The sequence below is a fragment of the Acipenser ruthenus genome, chromosome 7, assembly GCF_902713425.1.
Source record: "Acipenser ruthenus chromosome 7, fAciRut3.2 maternal haplotype, whole genome shotgun sequence".
NCBI classification, from domain to species: Eukaryota; Metazoa; Chordata; class Actinopteri; order Acipenseriformes; family Acipenseridae; genus Acipenser; species Acipenser ruthenus.
In genome coordinates, this window is record NC_081195.1 from 57933423 (window position 1) to 57954494 (window position 21072).

At 36.5% G+C, this 21072-nt stretch overlaps 1 protein-coding gene across 10 annotated transcripts in view; it reads left to right on the top strand.

Annotated features, from left to right (window-relative positions):
* Positions 1–21072, top strand: part of frmd4a (FERM domain containing 4A) — a 171515-nt gene that overhangs the window by 95440 nt on the left and 55003 nt on the right. For 9 of the 10 annotated variants that reach the window (XM_059027373.1, XM_059027375.1, XM_059027374.1 and 6 more), the window contains one exon: positions 12255–12320. In XM_059027373.1, coding sequence (XP_058883356.1) covers positions 12255–12320 — 66 coding nt within the window. Of the gene's footprint in view, positions 1–6575; positions 7221–12254; positions 12321–21072 lie in introns of those variants that run through there. The other variant, XM_034025774.3, reaches the window with a different exon arrangement.

Genomic DNA, 21072 nt, shown 5'->3' on the forward strand with positions numbered 1-21072 from the left:
GTTTAAAAAATATCTTGAGTTTGAAATAAGGGAAGAAAGGATTTGTTTCTAGATGTCATTTCTCACAAAAAAAAGTCTTTGAATACAGGGACTCATCAGTGACGTGCAATCTGAGAGCAGAGTCTGCTGCTGTACATATTGTAGGTTTGATATTTAAGCTTTAGCACTTGATGTATGCATAGGACGAAAAGTCAGTAAACAGTTAAGTATCTGATTCTGAATAAAATGGATGCCTTTTATGTTGGATTGTTCAAAGAAAAACAGCCTCCTTATTAAACATGTTCCATGAGACTATAGCTTTGTATAGTGTATACAGTGCAAGAGTAAGAAGAAAAAGACAAGGCCACTTCATTTTACAGAGCTTGCAGGAGCACAAGCCAAAATAACTATTTATATAAGACCTGCATTGTGACTGAGTGTGTATAATGTATTCCTGGAATTTATTAAAAGACATATTCTCTTCTGAATCAGAGTACTACTACTTTACATTCTCTGCATTATCAAGGCTGTTTACCAAGGGCACACAAGCCAGTCCCTCATGCAGGGGCTTCAGTTTAATCATGCACTCAGGAAAACTCCTTCAGGCTTTCAGTTTCCTGAGGCTGGGTACTGCTTACTGCTTACCGTACAGTAGGGAAAGCAGCCAGCCTAATAAAGCAGGATATTAAATATTGGCTTGCTGTGCACAAGTCCCCAAACTTAATATTATATGCAGCAAGCACCATATAATAAATCACCACACGGCTTGTTAAAAAGGTACATTTTACTCTGAGAAACCAATTTTATAAGAACCAAAATAATTACTTTGTTTTGTTGAACAGGATGAGGATATTAAACCACAAATATGTAAGTATGGCCATTTTTAACACAGAAGAAAAATCAATATGTCAAAAAAGATGGTCTTCTAAAGGACTACAGTGTTTCGTCACACAAAACAATATACTTTTAGGGTGCCTCGAGTTTGCATTTGATATCAACTTATACTTATTTCTGGGGAATTGTGAGCTTCACGGTTGCTGCTGGAAGAAGAATGCTAAGCTGCATTACATTTCTTATCGTTTGTTTTTTAGATCATTGACTCAGATGAATTGACAAAATATAATCCTTTACATGTCATTAAGACCTTATTAAACTTGTGTTCTTTTTTCTAGTTGTTTTAATTATGAATACATTAAAATATGGGAAAGCACAAGGTAAGGTTCTCCAGAAACAAATGACACTTTTAGAGAGAGAGAGAGAGAGAGAGAGAGAGAGAGAGAGAGAAATAATAGATGGGCTTCAGTGAATTACAGGAAAATAATTCCATCGAGGGTTTATGTGACATCATAAACTACGAGACTATTATGTGGAGTAGTTTATAAACTGTCACAGAAACCAGAGATTGAATTGTTTTCCTTTAACTCACTGAAGCCCATCTATTATTTTTTTTTATAATACATGGATTTTTTTTATAGTATCTATAGTATCTGTAATAAAAAAAAGACAATAAACGGGTGTTAAGGTTCAGATTGCAAGTGAATTTAATGAATAATAATAACATAAATTGAGTCAATGTTAAAGAATCTTAAATATAATGTTATTTTTGATAATTCGGGAATGGTGAATTAAACTGGGTAGATAACGAACTGCAAAAACTAAAGTATTTTTAAGGAAAAGGTGTTTCAAAGGGGTATGCTTTCAGAGTCAAAGATTATTTGTCTCGCTCACTTGGTTGGTGCTCCCATTGGTGGAGGAGGATTGTAAGTCTTCACAGAGAAAGATTTGTTAGAAGTGCCTAAAAACCACGAATTGTGGGTTTTGTCGAGTGATTGAAAACAAAACATTTTGTGATTGAAAGTGCACAGAAGTCAAATATGGGTCAAAGGTCAAGTATAATCTTCTAGACTCGGGAATACGTCATTTTGATGTCACTACTGCGGTATTATGCCTTTTTTTTCAAATGGCTCAGGATGCAAATATAGCCTTCATCCATGTATTATAATTATGTAGTTTATTAACTGTTAACAAACATTGTTAATTTTTAGCTATGGGTTAGGGTTAGTATTAGAATTAGGGTTAGGGTTAGGGTTAGGGTTAGGGTTAATAAAAACATGTTCATTTCTCTTATTAGCACTGTCAACCCCCTTTTGAAGATGTTTTTGTTTGTTTCTTTATTTGTGTTTAATACTTCCATTTAGACTATGCAGTAATTTAAATGACAACACTGTTACTTTTTGGTACAACATGTGACCTGCCACACAGGAAGGGATTAGATACCAGAAAGAAACATTTTCATTTATTTTACAGCGTTGTATTTGAAAGAAAAATATGCATCCTTTATACCTACTATAAGGCTGGAAGCTGCTAATGACAATACACATGAAGAAAGCTGTATCCATAAAAACAGTACTGTGAGTACCGCCACTTCATTAGAAACATGTCCAGAGGCTACAGCATGTAGAAGATTTGTACCGCTACCAGGAATGTATGAAACACAACTGATAAGCCAGCATTCTACTTTTTACAGATGTCAGCTGGCCCTGTTTAAGGAGCTCTCCATTTCCATTTTCTAATTTAATACAGAGAGCAGGGGGCATTGTCGCCTGATGAGGTTCTTAACTATAGAATATTTTTAGTTGTTTCCTGTGCCTCTGAGAATATTTAATATAGTTGTAAAGAAGTATTGTAGACCTTGCACTATTAAAAAAAGTGATATGTTGTTATCCTAAGTTGATGCTGTTGTGGTCTATCAATAAACAAGAAAAACAAGGCAACACAAATCATTGTAATTTAAAAGGATTCAGCCATAACAATGTACAGTATATCTGTTCATGATGTCTTCAGCAAAGATGAGGAAGTCCATATTAATCCTTTCACATAGCTTTGGTTTCTCAAATATTTGCCAGAGGTGGCCCCTATCATAAAATGAAACACTCAATGCTGCTGCGGCTGAGGGCTAATGCAAAGAGACACCACATCCCATCAAGTCATACACTGTATTCAATATAACTCAGGGCTACATGACCCATTTACTGTATTTTATAGTTTAGACTTTAATGGAAGAGTGAGGGTTATTTTAGTAAGCTTTATCCTCAGGGTGCTTTGCATTTAAATTAATATGTTAAAGATGTTGGGAAGTCTGTGTTGAACCACAACATGGATATAAAGGAAATACACATGCCAGTATACTGTATTCATAAAAAATAGCAGGACGTTAAAAGCAAAAGACAAGTATTATTATGAACAGAGTCCCATTCATTGTATCTAATGTTTGTTTTATCTGTCTGTAAGTTTAAAAGTTAGTTACAGTTACTATACAAATTTTTGTAGAAAAGCTGCCATTAGGATAGTTTCTGTTACATTTGGGGTTTATTTGTGAGATGTGTTGTGTATTACAATTTTTAAGAATAATAAGCATGATTTCTCTTATGCCTTAACAATGCCTTGCAACTGCTCCACTTTCCTGTTCTTTTAACTCATACTGTTGTTTATTTTTCCCCTTTACTTTGTAAAGTGAAGCACTGTTGTACGTTAAAAGCCTAGCAAGCCATGAATAGTTTATTCACTAGTCATTGAGGTGTCTGAGTCAGCTGCAAAGTACAAAAGTTGACTAATCAATTCCCTTCTGCCAGCATACTACAGAACAAGTGAGTGCAGTCTCTTTTTAGCGCTTGTAGGGTCAGTTTGACTCACAGATTGAGGGAGTCAGTGATAACCTGTAATTAATCCAAATTAGTTAAACTTTCTGTTTTGTTAAAATTTACTAGGATTAATAAAAATTACAGTCCTGGCAAGGGATATAATTTAATTTTGGAAACCATCTGGGCACTACTGTGTTGGGAATAAAGATATGCAGTAAAATTAGACAACAGGAGATTTGACTATGAAACTATCTCAGAGACAGGGTTTTGTTTGAAGTGTGCTTGCTTTTGAAGGCATAACTAGAAACAGATTGCTGTTCTACTCTATAAAGTTAAAAACTTTGTCATGTTAAAATGTGTTTTTCCTTGCAATGCTTCTATATCCAAAAGATACCACTTGTTTGTTTGTTTTAAGTTTCTTTTTTATTATATATACTAGCAATGATTATGATTTTATTTTTCTCAGAATTATCTATGCTAATTCCTGATAATTTTTTCCTCTACCCTACTGTAGAACTCTACAAACACCACAGTGGGACCCTTGCCTGTCAAATTCCCTCAATACCCCAGTTTTCACCCTTTCCACATTTCCAAACAACACTAGCTCTCCCAAAGCCATTCAATGAGAAACCAGAACTTAAGCATGCGTTTAACTCCCCTAATGGGAGGCCTGGTAGTGTGAAAATATTATGCTTTCCTTGTTTTGAGATACTGTGCTGGAATTAACATGTGCTTCTTGGCTTTGTTATTCAGACATGAAAATTTTTTTTTTTTAAGAATTATCAATTCCAGTTTTATTTGATTTGTAACATTTTTTTTTTTTTACCCTTACTGTGTTAACCTTTATTTGGAACGGCTTGGGGGGGGGGCAACTGTACAACAATTGTGAAGTTTATTTTAGAATGTTCCTATTCTATGTATCATGAGAACCTGGACATTCCCATCCATTCCTAATAACCCCGCATCTTTCTGGGTTTCCGTGGTTCAAACATTCAACCTCCTGCTCGCATTTTTAGTCAAACAACAGGGGCCTTGTGACAGCAGCCTACAAACCACTTACTTATGGAAGCTGCCAACCAGGGGAAAAAAAGTGGTATATCAAAAAACATAGCAATCATCTGGAGATGTTTATCTTGGATGGCCAAGGTTCCGCCTGCTGCATTGTGTTAAGTCATGCCATATGAAGTATTACTAGTTTACAGCCAGTACTGGAGGAGAAATAAAACTATTATTCAGTTAGTCCTGATTATTGGTCTTTATTTTTGGATTTCTTTATACTTAATCCAAGTTATGCTGCCGTTGGTGCCTTAAGTAACATTGGCCCAGGTTTAATGGATGGAAATGTATTTACCCAGAGCCAAACTCGAAGCTCTATGGATCTTTTCTTGATGTTGTTCCAACTATGGAGTCTATTTTTCTAATTAATACAAGCACCTCAAGTCTAATTATAGCCATATGTCCATTAAGTCAGATTTTAAACCTGTATATGTTATGTTGCAGAATAGCTTTCTGGTTTTCCTTTGTATGATTAGGGAGGCTCTGAATGTAAACTTGTGATTCTTTATAGTTTGTTGTGGCTCCAATAGTCACATTGCATTTCTTCCTTTCCACAGTCACCCCCATGGTACCTCCATACTGTCATGTTTCCTATTTGACCCTTTATGCTCTTTTGCCCACCCTCACAAGATTAAATAACACTTGACTTTGTAAACTGAGAATGATCTTCACAAAGGGTGTTTAATTTCACCTTTTTTGTTCATGCAGTACATGTATTATAATAGGAATATTGTCGATATGCATGATTCTGATTATATTTTCTGAACACACGACTGCAAACGGTGTTATTTAGTTTAACTGTTTCTTAAACACAATAATTCAAATCTGTTATCACATCTGGGGCTATAAACTGGTCTTGAGATATGCTCAGCTCATCTGAATATTCACAGATAGCAATACATTATGTGTTGTTTTCCCCGGATTGCTTTCCCCACATGAACAACGCCCCAAGGCATTTTCTTATCCTGTCTTAAAATTGACAAGAAAACCCTTTTTATTTTTTTAATCACCTTGGCATACTGTAACCTACATTGCAGCTGAGTCAGTATGTTATTGAATAATAACAAGACGTTTACCAGAGATCATTGATTGGTTTCCTCCTCTTTGTTATTTTGACTTTTTATGGGCTGAGCACAGTCAGTGACTTCCTGGAGGAAACTGCAATATCACTGCAGCTAGTAATAGGTAGCTTTGCTTAGCACTATTTGTCAAAAAAGAAGATGAGGGAGTGTCAAACTTGTATTAAAGGATAACCAGACAGCTATTGATGTTCCACCCTTACTGCCTGCTAATGGTGCAGTGATGATGTTATCATGTACAGGTGTACTATAGTTGGTTGGTATCATTCATTTCAGTAGCAGGGGTGTTAAAATAGCTTACTGTCAGACAGAAGCATGTTTGTCTATGAGGTAGATGATGACAGTCCAAGCAAGCAAGATTTATCTTTTTTTTTTTTTTTTTTAAAGGTTGAAAAATAAGGTTAAAATGTACAGTAATGTAATTGTATAGCATCTGTGATAACAAGTGAAATATTCCTGTAGCCAAATGAAAACTAATCATGTCCTCTTATTAGAATCCTATTTAAAATATTTTTTTATACAGTGCAAAGATGCCTGCATTTCATAATTACAGTAACTACAAATTGGAACCTAAGGCAATTTATAAGGTATACTTAAGAGATTTTAATATTGTATGCCAGTGTAATCAATTTGATTCATCTCATATTAATCTTATAAATGTTTAAACATTCGCCTTCTATTATACCAATACTGCATCTAAAATAGACAATACTGCTGGAATAAAAAGCCAACACCTCAAGTTAAAATTAAATATAGCGCAAATTATTTTATTATTTAGGTAGACAACTCTCTCCCTGTACTATACTGCAAATCCAGATCAGCCAGGAGGTTGTTCTTCGGCAGCTTCTTTGCTTACAAGAGTATACCCGCCTGCTTCAGAAGCTGCAGGATTTTCCCCCCTTTTCCAATTACCCTCCCCCACACTTGGATTCATTTAACTTGAAGTGTGTTTTTTGTCTGCATGTGAACCGTTTAGTCGAAAGAAAAAAGAAAGCAAAGCCTGGAAGGCTAGTTGCACACCGCATCAGCTACCATGGTACCACGTTATGGCATGTTCTTTCGGTCTTCACTTACGTTTAGAAAATATCTCTGCGCCAGTGTTACACAGGCAAAAGGGTCGGAGCTTCATGCGATACGCTGTATGAAATAGTGCGGTGGTGCTCCTTGGAAGCAGGCCAGTGTCTTTGGGAGAGAACGTTTAACGGAGAGATGGGATGTCTTGGCACTGTGGAACTGCTTGCTTATTTGCACTGAGGGAAAAGAGAGGAAGGGCTGTGTCTGACTGAATTCCAGTGATCAACATTTCAGAACGGACTACAATGGAACTGATGCTGCAGCCTTTTTAGGCCATAGGCCTCCTGGACTGGATTTTTTAAATATATATATATCAGATGTGTGATTAATTAGGAATCAATCGACATCTTTGTTTTGGAATTTCATGTTGGTGAGATCCTGAAATCTAAAGGTAATGTTTTACCGTTTATTTGCATTCAGGTCCCCTATGCACCTCTGAACACGAAGCGTCCTGCAAGTACTTATTGCTGCTAAGTTATTTACTGCTGTATATATTAATATAGTAAGTAATACACAGTGAATTGGAAGAATGAGCATTCGTTTTTGGTTGACTGCAGTTTCTTTCAATTAATTGCGGAAGAACAGGAATAATGATTATCGGTAGTTGAGAAATATTTTCTCCGGCAGAGGCAGCCAATCACTGCAGCGTGTGAATTTTAAACTTGGTTTGGTTTTGGGGCCGAAAGGGACATGTTTTTAAAAGGATTAGTTTGAAGTTGTGCAGCGACGTTTACTAATTGCACTGATTCTCAATATCAATTATCATGCCGTTTTTATGCTACTGTAATGTATCATTTTGTATGGTTACATGTTTTTTTTTTTTTTTTTTTGCCAATTAAGTACTGTATTTTTATTGGCTGCTTGAAATGACTTCTGTATTGTCAAGTCTTTCACGCTTGTGTTTCGCCCGAGACCCATCATCACCACATAAGATTCTTGATATCGATGTATTTACAGTCGCACAACTATTTTCATGGAATGGCCCTACAGTCGTACCTGCAGTGCAGTCGTTATTGCTTTAGGAATGGTTGTTTCATAACACCGTGTAACAATTATTTTATTTTATTTATTTTTTGTTCCTGGGTAGTAAGTGTTATTTCCTAATTGCTTATGCCTCAAAAGTATAGAAAATGGCTGTTATTCCCCACAAACTTTGCTTTTGTGACCAGGACAGTGATATTTTGAAATTTACCTATTTCCAATGAAAAAACAGGCGAATTTGTGTCTTTTCGTTCACACATAGTCAGAAAAAAACAACATATGAATCCAAATTAACATGTATTTATACTAAAGTAATACAAAAATGACTACAAAAGATTTAGAAGTGAGTAGTTTTTCGAGATTTACGATTATACTGTAAATCACTTTCACGAATCAGCCCCCAAATGTAGTCTCCCATCATGTTCTCGTTATACTATCCTTGGTAGCGGCGTTCAAAGTCCAGTATATCCTGGTGGAAGCGCTCGCCTTGCTCCTCCGAGTACGCTCCCATGTTCTCCTTGAATTTATCAAGATGAGCATCAAGGATATGGACTTTGAGGGACATCCTACAGCCCATTGTGCCGTAGTTCTTCACCAGAGTCTCAACCAGCTCCACATAGTTTTCGGCCTTGTGATTGCCCAGGAAGCCCCGAACCACTGCGACAAAGCTGTTCCAAGCCGCTTTCTCCTTACTAGTGAGCTTCTTGGGGAATTAATTGCACTCCAGGATCTTCTTTATTTGTGGTCTGACGAAGACACCGGCTTTGACCTTTGCCTCAGACAGCTTAGGGAAGAAGTCTTGAAGGTACTTGAAGGCTGTCGACTCCTTATCTAGAGCTCTGACAAATTGTTTCATAAGGCCCAATTTGATGTGCATTGGTGGCATCAGCACCTTCCGGGGGTCCCAGCCGTACTCATCATACTTCAAGGCGTCCAGCAAGGTCTTGATGCTGTTGTAATCCTCTTTGAGGTGCACCGAGTGAGCCAGGGGAAGAGACGGGTACTTGTTACCATTATGGAGCAGCACGGCTTTGAGGCTCCTGGATGAGCTGTCAATGACGGACAGTATAACGAGAACATGATGGGAGACTACATTTGGGGGCTGATTCGTGAAAGTGATTTACAGTATAATCTTAAATCTTGAAAAACTACTCACTTCTAAATCTTTTTTAGTCATTTTTGTATTACTTTAGTATAAATACATGTTAATTTGGATTCATATGTTGTTTTTTTCTGACTTTATGTAAAATAAAAAGAAACAAATTCGCCTGTTTTTTCATTGGAAATAGGTAAATTTCAAAATATCACTGTCCTGGTCACAAAAGCAAAGTTTGTGGGGAATAATAGCCATTTTCTATACTTTTGAGGCATAAGCAATTAGGAAATAACACTTACTACCCAGGAACAAAAATTGTGTTACATAGTGTAATGATATCAAGTTTGTTTGTTCTGGCATGTGATGTCTCTGGGGATAGAGTGTACTGTAAACGTTTTCAGAAACATTATATATATATATATATATATATAAAAACTCACTTTAGATGCCAAGTGATTTTAGTAGTTTATTATTTATTGCCATACTGGCAGATTGCGCGCAATGGAATTACCTACAAAAAGATATATGCTGCAAATGTCATGGTGTGTGTAGCAAGGCAAAGCAAAAATTAGCAATTAGCCTATTGCTCACTGATACCAGTGGAACATTTGGGCCTGTAAGCTTCCATCCAGTAGTGACTGCAGGACAGGTTAGCTCAGTCAGGCTGGTGCTGGTGTGGTCTATATACAGCACTGTAATAGTAAATTAAGGCAGTAGTGGACATTACATTGCAGTATTACTGTGTTCTACTTTGTTCTGTGTTACAGCTATGATGCCAAATAGTCTAGAAGTGGCTTGCAATTCATTTTAGTGTTTTTGTTACTATTGCTGGCCTTTACTACATTTCCTTAAGTAGTGCTATGACTGTGTTCAATTCACAAAGGAAGCTATTTAGACCGTGCCACACCAACACTGAGTCTGAACAGGATTTAAAGTAAGATATTTTATTCTGCCGGCCTAAGAGGAGGAAGGGGACATGCAGTGGGCTACAGCCCCTGCCCCACCTTTCAGCACTGTTTTCAGTAATGATATGTTAACTATGAAGAACAAAAACAAAAGTTAAACCAAAAAAAAAATGCTGTAATTTAAGCTCCATGCTCCCTGTTTTGGGAGGAATTGCTAAGTGAAAGAACTGCAAAACAAACTGACTTTACACAGTCTGACTGTTTCACTTTTAAAATGATTTAAACAACACTTATTGTAACTTGAAGCATGTCCCAGGCTTCAACACAAAACATACACCAAGAATGTCACAGTTTGGTGTTGGAACAGAAGAGAAATGGCCAAGGAAGTTTTACTAGGGAATTCCACAGTCTGGGGATGCATTAAATCCTCCCAGTCACTCTTTGTAGCTAAAGACAAGATGGTTTACTGGTATGGCTGAAAGAGCTGTGCAAACCAACTGTTAGACTTTTAGATGCAATGCCTCTAAGGGAGGGATCAACTGTGTAAATATTTATACAGGAGCCTCCATTCAAAATTTTTAAATTATTTGAATGGTTATTCAGTTTCAGTTGCTTTTGAAACTTTATAACATGTTCCTCTGGGAAATGGAAACTTCATCCTTAATAATTGTAACAGTATAGTAAAAAAAACAAACAAAAAAAAAACCCCATTGTTATAGCAAATATGTATTTTAATTTCCAAACATGAAATCTGGTTCTACACTATGTTAATGAAAACTCTGTTTGGAAGCCATGCTTGTTGACTGTCTTGTACTTCCTGGTTCATTCCTCTGGGAGATTGAAATTGTCCCTACCCCTTCACTGGCTTCTTTCCTGTCAATAACCAATCAGCTACCTACCCAATTGACTGACATGCATTCAGCCAGTAACATGCTTTGACCCAGAAGACACTGTTGAGGTGAAATGACCCAGGAAGTGCAAATAGATAGCCAAGAATTAGGCATAGAAACTGAGCGTCCATTAACCTAAAGCAGTGCCAGATATCATGTTTTAAAATGAAAATACACATGTGCTACAACATGTGTTTATTTTAAAACTGCACATTCGAGATGTATGTAGCTAATGTAAGAGCAAAATGGCTAAGATTTATGGAATTACATTTTTTAGCTACAATTACTTTAAAAATATGTCCCTGGGTGAACATGGAAAGCAGTTTACACTGTTTTGGATACCATTTTTGAAATGGAATTGAAATGTGCTTGGTTTGGTTGAAGCTAGTTTTAATCATTACACTTCTGGTATAATAAATGCTGATCCTGCTCAGCTTTTATCTGGTTAACCTTAAAGCCGTGTCTCTCAATCATACTCGGTTCTATACTAAAATATGATTATTTACAACATTCTTCCCTAGTTTAGCCTTGTGTAAAATGAACATGAAAAATATTCTGAACATATTCTGAAAAATATTGCACTGCTTGCTAAACTGGAATATAATAGTCTGGAGAATTTATTGTGCACTGGTGACCAGCTAACATTTATAATAGATTTTGCTTTATTAAGGATTTCCTTAAGGGAGGTTGTCAGAACTTTTAGAATTGCCAAAAGCTCCCAACATGCACAGGAAATGACCGTTATTGGGACCATTGCTGGGGCTTTGAAAGGTGTCTTCATGAAGACAACTGCAAGCAAAATGTCTGAGGAATGCAAATATCTTCTTTGCAGACCAAGATGGCCCATTCCGGACCGTCTTTTAAAGATATATGCAATTGCATTGTAAATAGATCGTGAAGAGAATATTGACAGATAGTTTATTCAGCAGCTAGAAAAATAAAGTACTGTGCTCTCCCTGCAATTGCTGAGGGTTGAGTCAAGTAAAAGTATAGTGGTATGGAGTTATAATTTTAGCAGAGCTACTAACATGCCATTATAAAGTATATGAAAGATGTGTACAGTGAGCATGTTTTCTAATGACTGTGCAAGGGTGCCTGGATACCTCTGTCTGAATAACAAGCTCATCTATTTTATGTGCTATTTCAAGCGTGTGTTGTAACTCTTAAGGTTGACATGACACTTCAAGAAGGTGCATAGCCTCTTGTGACACATTAATTCATAACTGGCAATAACCCATTCAGTAAAATACAGTTGTATGCAAAACAAAATAAATTGCGGTTACAAATATATTTGTCAGTTTTAACTGTATGGGTGGCATGTTTTGGCATTTTCTTGTTTTCATCATGTTGCCAGAAAATATATCTGGGTAGCACGTACGGTTATTTTCCCAGGCCTGTTCTGAAGGTACAGTATATGAGTGTATTCAGCAGCTGAAGCCGGCAATTACAAACTTGGGGAGAATTGACGTGCTTGTCACGCTGCCTTTACCTAATTGTCGGTTGGTTTTTCATGCTGAGTGTGGAGGCTAATCTCTTCTGTCTTTTTCTTCCAGATGACTGAGGGGCGTCGATGTCAAGTGCACCTTCTCGATGACAGGAAGCTCGAACTTCTTGTGCAGGTATTTTTATTTTCTTTTAGAACTGTTCTGATTTCATTCCCGGTTATTTTGTTTCCATGGAGATAACTGGTGTATAATCATGTCAAAAATTCTGTAGGTTTAGCATATTTAATAAACAAAAATATATATTTCAGGATAATCCCTTGAAGTTGGAATATCTACGGTAGTTTATAATGCTATCCTGCTTTGCTAAATTACTTACAAAAAAAAAAAAAGTGTTTGAAAAACATTGAAAAATGCTTTCCATTATTAACCATCTTTAGGGTGGTCATAATTACAATTGCTGCTATGTGTCTTTGCTTTAGTGTTCAGCCTTACATACCTTCTTATTAAACTGTTTTCACATGGGAGTGTTCCTTTGACTCTTTTGAAAAGCCACCCCTTTCCTTTTCCCATTTCTCTCCAAACTGTGATGTTTGTACACATGGTCTCAATTATGCCCTGAATGGACAGTATTTCGCATCACACAATAATTTTATGCACAGTGTGATTAGTATTCTCTGTTTGCATTTCCCATGAGATGCTCACTGCAGCCTGAAAGCGTACTTACTGTAGGCAATCAAAGCTAATACAAAGCGTAAAATCTGACTTCATGGATCAGTTTGGTAAGGGCCTATTATGGTTGAATCCTGGCAATTCCTTTAGATCTCATTGTGATTACTGTATATGTCTGCAGATACGGTATGTGGATTTGCAGGTACGCCCCGGAGGGTAAAATAGCAGTTCCTTCCTGCCTTTTCCTTCCTGTGCTTTCCTTCTGTGTGCAAGGGTATTGCTTTTGTAGGCGAAATGATTGAGGGCTGGATTTCAAGTTTTTGTGCCATGAACAGTACAGAAAGTAGAACTACAGTAACAATGTAGCCAATATTGAACAGATTTAATTGTCTGCATTATTCTGTACATTAAAATGTAAGGATATATATATATATTTTTTTTTCATCCAAATGAAATCAACAGTTTGGCAAATGTTCAAAATATGCATTGCTGGGTAATGCAGAATAAACCAATATACAAAATTAAACCAGTTCTTTTGAGTTGATAGGTGCACTGTTCTTGTGCCAACCAAGGCTATTAAATTAGCGATAAACACTTTTTGAACTATGTCTTTGGGAATGGGGTGTGTAGGAGAACTGAGATTCTTGTCTTTAGAAATCCTTAAAAATATTTAACATGGACAGCCTTCATTGGCATTCAGAGTAGTCAAAGCTGTCTTTACAGACTACTGTATGGAGTCAACAGATTTGTTTGTTGTCACAAATGGTTATTACAGCTTGGTAGCTGTAGTGATGACAGTGCTGGGGAGGTAAGGAGGGAGAGACAACAACGTCTCGCCTGAAAGACGGAGCACAAGGAGGTTAAGTGCCTTGCTCAGTGTCACACACAGTGAGTCAGTGGCTGAGCCAGGATTTGAACGGGGGGACGTCCTGGTTATAAGCCCTTTTCTTTTACCACTGGACCACACAGCCTCCTATATGCAGTTATGCAATTGTTAGCTAGTGTTTTCAATGGGATGGATGTCGTTTTTCTAGTGTTTCTAAGGGGCAAGTGTACCGTAAATGTATGTATAATGCATTCTTACTGTATGAATTATTTGAATTGCATTAATGTCTAAGTTGGATCAAAAAGAGATATTTAATTGCACAGTGAGGTCCTGTAACATCATTAAAGTTGCAAGGCCAGCAATAGTGCATTTTGATTGGACCCCATGCATTTAGTTAATAATACCTACAATAGGTCAATAACTTTTATAAAATGTCAAACAGAGATACTGCTCTCTGATTGGTGAGTCACGTGCACCCATTGAAACATTTCCATTCACCCCTTCCATTACAAAAAAGCATGTACTACACCTGATGACTTCAATAAAAGCAGACGAGTCAGGAAAGTGATTGAAACACTAACATTCAATGAAAAAACTCCCACAATGAAACAAAGAAATCATAGAATGGTGTATGAGGACTTTAATGATACACTGTCCCGCATGTTCAAATATATCTACAAATCATTCAATAAGATGTGACGTCACTGCAGTTCATGTTCTCGCTAAAGCTGGGCTTCAAACAAGATAAACATGTCTATAATGGGTCACAAAATATAAGCCATCCATGAGAAGCTAATGGCAAGCGAGCCATGAAGAAAGAGGTGCTTGGTCCCATATGCTTTACTGGCAGTGGCAGCAAACCAATCAAATTCAGACGGTCCTTCGTCCATATTGGAAATGACCCGGAGACTAAATCCTCCCCCTACACAAGCACCTGCACAGTCCTCTTTCAGTAGCATTACAGCAATCGCATTTTTAGCAACTGTTTTTAATAATCAATCCAATATTCTTCAGTAAAATGTAATTTATATTAAAAATACACATGTGATCAACAATTTGCAAAGTAATACAAATAATACCTCACCTGAACATTCTTTTTTAAAACTGTTCCTAATAGTACGTAATTAGTATGTTTGTAAGTAGCGACGATAAATGCAATTTTATAATTGAATTATGGTAGTCCGGGCTGTTAAGATGTGCTGAAATGTCACAAAGGCTGTGGGGTTAGAGGCAATCCACCTGCAGTCTCATGCCTTATAACACCCACAGCTGTTGTGATATTTCAGCATATCAACACCCTGTCGTACCATGATTCTTAAGTATGATGCATTTGTAAACACTCCTGCAGGTGTTGGTCATGAGATCTAAATAACTTGCTTGTAGTTTGTGTATTACCAGATTGTAACATGCATAAAATAGTTAGACGCTGGCAGATTTAAAGGCTTTTTACTGTCTAGTATAGATTCTTTACATGTACTTTTAAGGCTAGTTTCCAATTGGTAAACAATAGTCACTTACAGGATAACATGCAGTTATGGTAATATGTAGTGTCCCTGGCTGCTTGTGAGTGTTGCTGTTTTTGAATTTGTTACTGCTCAAACTGTTTTTGTAACATTAAAAGCTTTGTATAATAGTCTCGTAAAGCTTTATGCTTATTTATTTATTTATTTATTTATTTATTTATTTATTTATTTAAAAATAGTACAGTAACACTTATGGACAAATACCCTTAGTTTGCAATAAGGCATAGGCCCTATACGTTCTATTTTTCTATTTTTATCCTTAGTGCTCCAAATGTACCTTTAAAAACCTGTTGCACGGCACCCTTCTGTCTACCAGCTGCGCAAACCCTTCCTGTAAGAAAGCTTTTGTGGGAACTGTCTGAGCCACTGATAAATAATAAAATCAGGGCTGGGGCAGCAATATTTTTGTTCTGTGTGAAATACCTTTGGGATTTGAGAAGAGATTGTAATCACAAATGCTTTACTAATGAGGAAATGATACTGATTTCAGGTCATGAATTCTCATTGTTTGACCATTAAAGGCTAAGTGTTTTGTTGAGGGGTCAAGGGGAAGGGAGGGCTGGCTGTATGCGCTGCTCATATGGGCCATAGAGCCCTCTGAATGTTTAGTAACAATATAAACTGTAATTCCCACTAGGAACCACTCGCTAATACAAATGTTGCCTAATTTGTTATCCTTCACTAGCTAATATAAACAGATTCATGGAATGGTGTCGGTGTCGTCTTATTTAGAAGACAACATGTGTTCAATCCCTGGCTACAGTTACATGTGCCTTGACACAAGTCTATGGGTAATACCCTGTGGCAGACTGTCCACCTGTCTGCAGCGGGACACGTCAGTTGTCTTTGGTTAGGAAAGGCAGTGGACGAAGAGCTCTGTTTGCAACTCCCAGGTCATAGGAATTTTTTTGAGAGAAGATATACAATGGCAGCAGTGGGAGCCTTTTGTAATACAGCAGTGTAAAATATTCCCTAGTCTACTTTGCATGCACCCCAGGGCTAAAAGGTACAAAACAGTGTTTGAAAACGTTCTTTTAGATCTACTACAAAGGTGTGATACTGTAGTATAGACAGCTGTGGATCATTTTGAGTTGGATCCCTTATCAATCAGACAACCTTCTCTTACTGGTCTTGTTGTCAAGGTATTCTAATTCAGGTTCCACAGTGTCAATCATAATGCTTTCTTTTGCTACATGTCTAACACACAACAGTTGTAAAAGGTATTTTAATCTTATAACTTAAGACACTTGCCAAAATAAAGCTTGTTTGTATGAGCACAACACTAGATCTGAAAACATCAGCTCATGCTGCTTTTTGCAGAGCAAGCTCTTTGAGTTCTTGACAATTTAATGCTGGTTTAGGGTGTAATGTATCCCTGTGATGGTTATGTTGCACCTGCACAAATACGTTTGAAACACAATTTTCTTGTCAATGTACAAGACCCCTTTTAGCGTCTGACAGGTGTATGATTATTATTTTAGTGGTAAGGAATTCCTATTAGTTTCCTTGATAAAACAACCTGGAGAGCCTGTACAAGAATTTGATACACCATCTCTTATATCGTGCTCAGTCTGTCCGCTATCAGAAGACAACATCTTACAAGACTGTCAAGCACATCCTTAAGACAACATATAATACTACAGTAGCAATAGAGGCTTTTCACATCACACCGTCTATCTTAATTCAGACAATTTAATTATATATTTGAACGAGACTTTTTTGCCTTCCACTCAAAGTGGAGTGAACCTTATGTCTTCACATCCAGAACCAATTTTATCAGGATATGGCACATTGTAGCACTCCAAAGGAATACACACATAAGTTAATGGAGCAGAAACAGACTTTAGTTTCCTGCATTGGAAAAGGGTTCAATTGACTTACAAAATTGAAGGTAATACTATACTGCAGGAAACATAAAAGGTCAAATCTAGCACTCTGGATAATAAAGTAAAATATCTACCCTAAGAAAATTGCTTTAAAGGAACCAGAGCTAGTTTTAAGCTTGTGTCTTTTTTTTTCCCGCTATCAGTGCTAACATAGAATGCTTACCCTTTTAAAATCTCTAGATGAGCCATTTCATTTGCTATCATTCATGGCAGCTTTCTAATCTGTTGACTGCGTTTAGGATCCACCATGCATCTGCATTTTGAGCTGATTGAGAATACACATCCTCTATGTCTTACTGTATATCTTTTAATATTATTGCCTTTTTATTACAAACAAGTACAGTCAATCTGATCTATAAGATATATGACTAACTCTGTCTGACTGTTTGAATGTAGCATAATTTCAGTGTCTGTTACACTGTCATTGTATTAATGCTATCTGCAAATGTAACAGAACACACATTTATCGACTGTGGAAAGGTAAATTCTTGCAGTCACAGTAACACAGTGCTCTTGGAGGTGTTTTTTTTTTCTTCTTTTCTATAGCCACTCATGACTCTGTGTTTTTTTTTTTTTCTGTATTTTTTTTTTATCTGCAGTTGATTTGGAAGATAACGAACTAACGCACTTCAAAAGCTTTCTATTCTGATAGATAAATGGGTTTCGTGAGCTGTCCAATTTGATTACCTGGCCAGAGCAAGCTCCGTCTTTCATTCACTGTGAAACATTCGAAAAATAATAATCTGCCCTCATCTCTAAAATCATGATCAGGTTTGTGTTTCTTTGTTTCACAGTGCCACTGTATATTTGATTTTTGGCAGATTGACAGACCTCAAAATCTTTTGTTTTTGTTTTATTTATAGTTTAGTGTTTCATGCTAAAAAGGTTTTTGATAAACTGGTATGCATAAACACTCGTAGATGCAGCTAAACGTGTCAAACCTTTTTTTAGTAGAATAATCTGTAAAACCGTGTCTGACAATCCTGTTCCACTGACTCTCTAACTTTTTGCTTTCTGATTTTCTTTGCAACAACATTTTGGTGGATGTTACTTCTTGCCATAAAACTGTTACTTACAGTATATCTGTACCTGTGATTTAGAGATATTAACGAAATTACAGTTTTTTTGCTATTTTTTTTATCTGAGCTACTTTACTGTAAATTAATAAACAAACTGGTAAGAATCACTTATCTTTTCTCTCCGACTGGTTATAAGATTGGTGTTGCAACTAAGACGCTTTTTAAGACTGCTATTGTAGCATAAGAGGTATTGATGGCACTTTTACCTTTTCTGGTGTCTGACTGTTTACACTAAATTGGTGAAATGGATTAGACATGATGATTGACTTTTTCAAGAGAAGTCAATTACTGCCATTTGCAGAAACATTTGCTGCAGGCATACTGTTATTTCCTTACTTTATCATATTTAGACGAATGATGAGATTCCCCAGTGGAAAATATGCCCCTTAGGCACTGTCCCTTTTCTATTGATAGTTAATTAACATTTATGTCATTTATGGGTGAAAGCAATACAAAGTGTGAGTTATTATAGCTAGTATACAGTAAGTCTATTCTCTTAGCAATAAACAAAACTGACTGATCCGATCCTGGTTAAAACAGAACCTGCCATTGTGATACCATGCAAACATGTTGATTTTAAAAATAAAATCTGTTTTACAGATGAGTGCATGACATTTTTGCTTGTTCAGTTGAATAATTATGCATGTTACAATTGTTTCCATATGTGTTTTATAATGTTTATTCTGCTGCCTGCAAATAAGCCAGTTTTAAATACACATTGCATCACAATGCAGCAGCTGACAAACACAAATATCTGTACCTTGGAAAAATTCTTTAGATTTCCAGACACAGTTGTATCCTTGAACTGTAAGCATTTAGCCATGTAAATAAAATGCATAGCTTACAGTGGGTTTTTCTTGTATTCACGGAGGGCTCTGCTACTGAAATGATATTGGTATGAATAAGGTAGGTTTTAGTTCATCAACAACAATACAGTATATTTCGTGTATTTTACTATAGTTCTGTTATATTAGTGTTGTGATTGTTGTAAGCCATTTAGAAAAGGAAATTGATCAATTATTCACAAGGACTGCAGAAGCGAAAGCTGCATGTGTTTGTGGTCCCAAGTGAGTAATGGTCGTATTAGTCAGAAAGCAGTGTTCAGTGTTAAGATATGGAAACTGCAATTTAAATATCCCCCTCTCCATCCTCTTCACTTTTTTAGTTAATTTGTGATCCCAGAGGAATGCCTCTGTCTGTCTGTCTGCCTGCCTGCCTGCCTGCATACATGCTTCAGGGTACACATTTGTAATTCTGAAATGCACCTCATATGGATTCAGTTTTCTAGGTAATCTATTCTGGGATTTTTATGTATCTAAAATTAAACCAAGTCAGTCCCATTTGCAGTATGTGTAGTGCTGTATTTTATTGACTCAGACGTATAATTAAATGTTTATACATTATGACGGTCTTTTGCAGGGCTATAAAGTATAAATTTACAGGCATCTTTATATCCTTCGTTATAAGTAATCTAACCTGTGTTTTTTTTTTAGATATATATATTTTTCTAATATTGTCAGAACACTCACATTATTAAGAACAGTGAATTATTATGAACATGTTTCTACTGTTAAGATTTGTAACTCCCAGTGTTGGTTGAGACATACATTTGAGACTTGTGCATTACTATTTGAATAATTCTAATATATTTGAAATACCAAAATTCTGTTCATTTCCTGCAGTAAAGTACAGCTGGCAGGGAGGAATTCAGCTTTAACTGCAGTTACTCTGCATTAAAACACTCCCCAGTCTGTGTTAGGCATTGTTGCATGAGATCATATGTGATCCCATTCAGACAATGCTGTTGTCAATGCCATCTTGTGTTCGACACTGTGCCAACGCCTGTATATCTTAAGTGCAATTGTGTTGGAATTTGTGTAGCATTGAACAAATATTAGTCTTAATTTAGAACAATACCAAGTATTACCTGTTCTGTTCTTTTTAAACATTTGTAGGGAAATGGGTTTGGTGGGCTCTGCTTACTACTGCATCCACTAGCAGTCCACCAACCTTGTCGGTGGAGAGAAATATGAGTTTGAGGGTGGTAACTAAAGTGTAACTTGGTGGTATACTGTACAAAGTGAATCTAAATAAGAAGACTGTCATTGACTGCTTCAGTCATCACATCTTTTAGATCTCAGAGCCCTTTTGAGGCCATATGGGTTTTTTTAAACTTATCCTATCCAAGTAGACCAGAGTGTTAACATTTGATTTGGCTCCCACCCCCAACATCACTCTGTCCCTAATGCATTGAAGGAGTGTTGCAGGGGGATGGATTAGTGGTTGCACTCTGGTGTATCAGCTGTACTTTGGGAGCTCTGTAGAGGCACTGATGTGCTTTCACAAACAACAAGGAGAATACATTAGTAAAGATAACTGTGATATTGAATATGTTTTGGTTGTTTGGTTTAAGTTTTCGATACTTATTTGGTATACTGTATATGGGATATGCCTATATTTCAAAAAATCTTTTTGGTGCTCCTTCCTGGTACCTGATTACTTCATGTGTTGTAGTTCAATTCAGGAGTAGAAGTAACATGTGAATATATGCAAACAAGTTTTATGCTAATGGTATATGGTCAGTACATGGCACAAAGTGGTTTGAGACATTGTGTTTTATGTTACTTTTACTGTACTGCATACTGTAGTAATGCAGAACTAATTAGAAACAAAACAACAACCCATGATTTATAGTTGTGAAGAAAGCAAAACCGTCATTTTTCTCAATGAACAGCACAGATACATTGTTTGTATTGCCAAGTTTTGTGTATGGCACAGCTGTATTTACAATTGTGTATTCAAATCACATGGCGGGTCATTGTGCCAGTTTTCTTGCACTATTTTCAGAATATGTGGGTATGCTGAGTCATTTTATGATTGGTGTGTGGGCCTTTTCGTTGAGCTAAGTAAAAAAATAAAAAAAAATGTAAAAACCTGACCTGG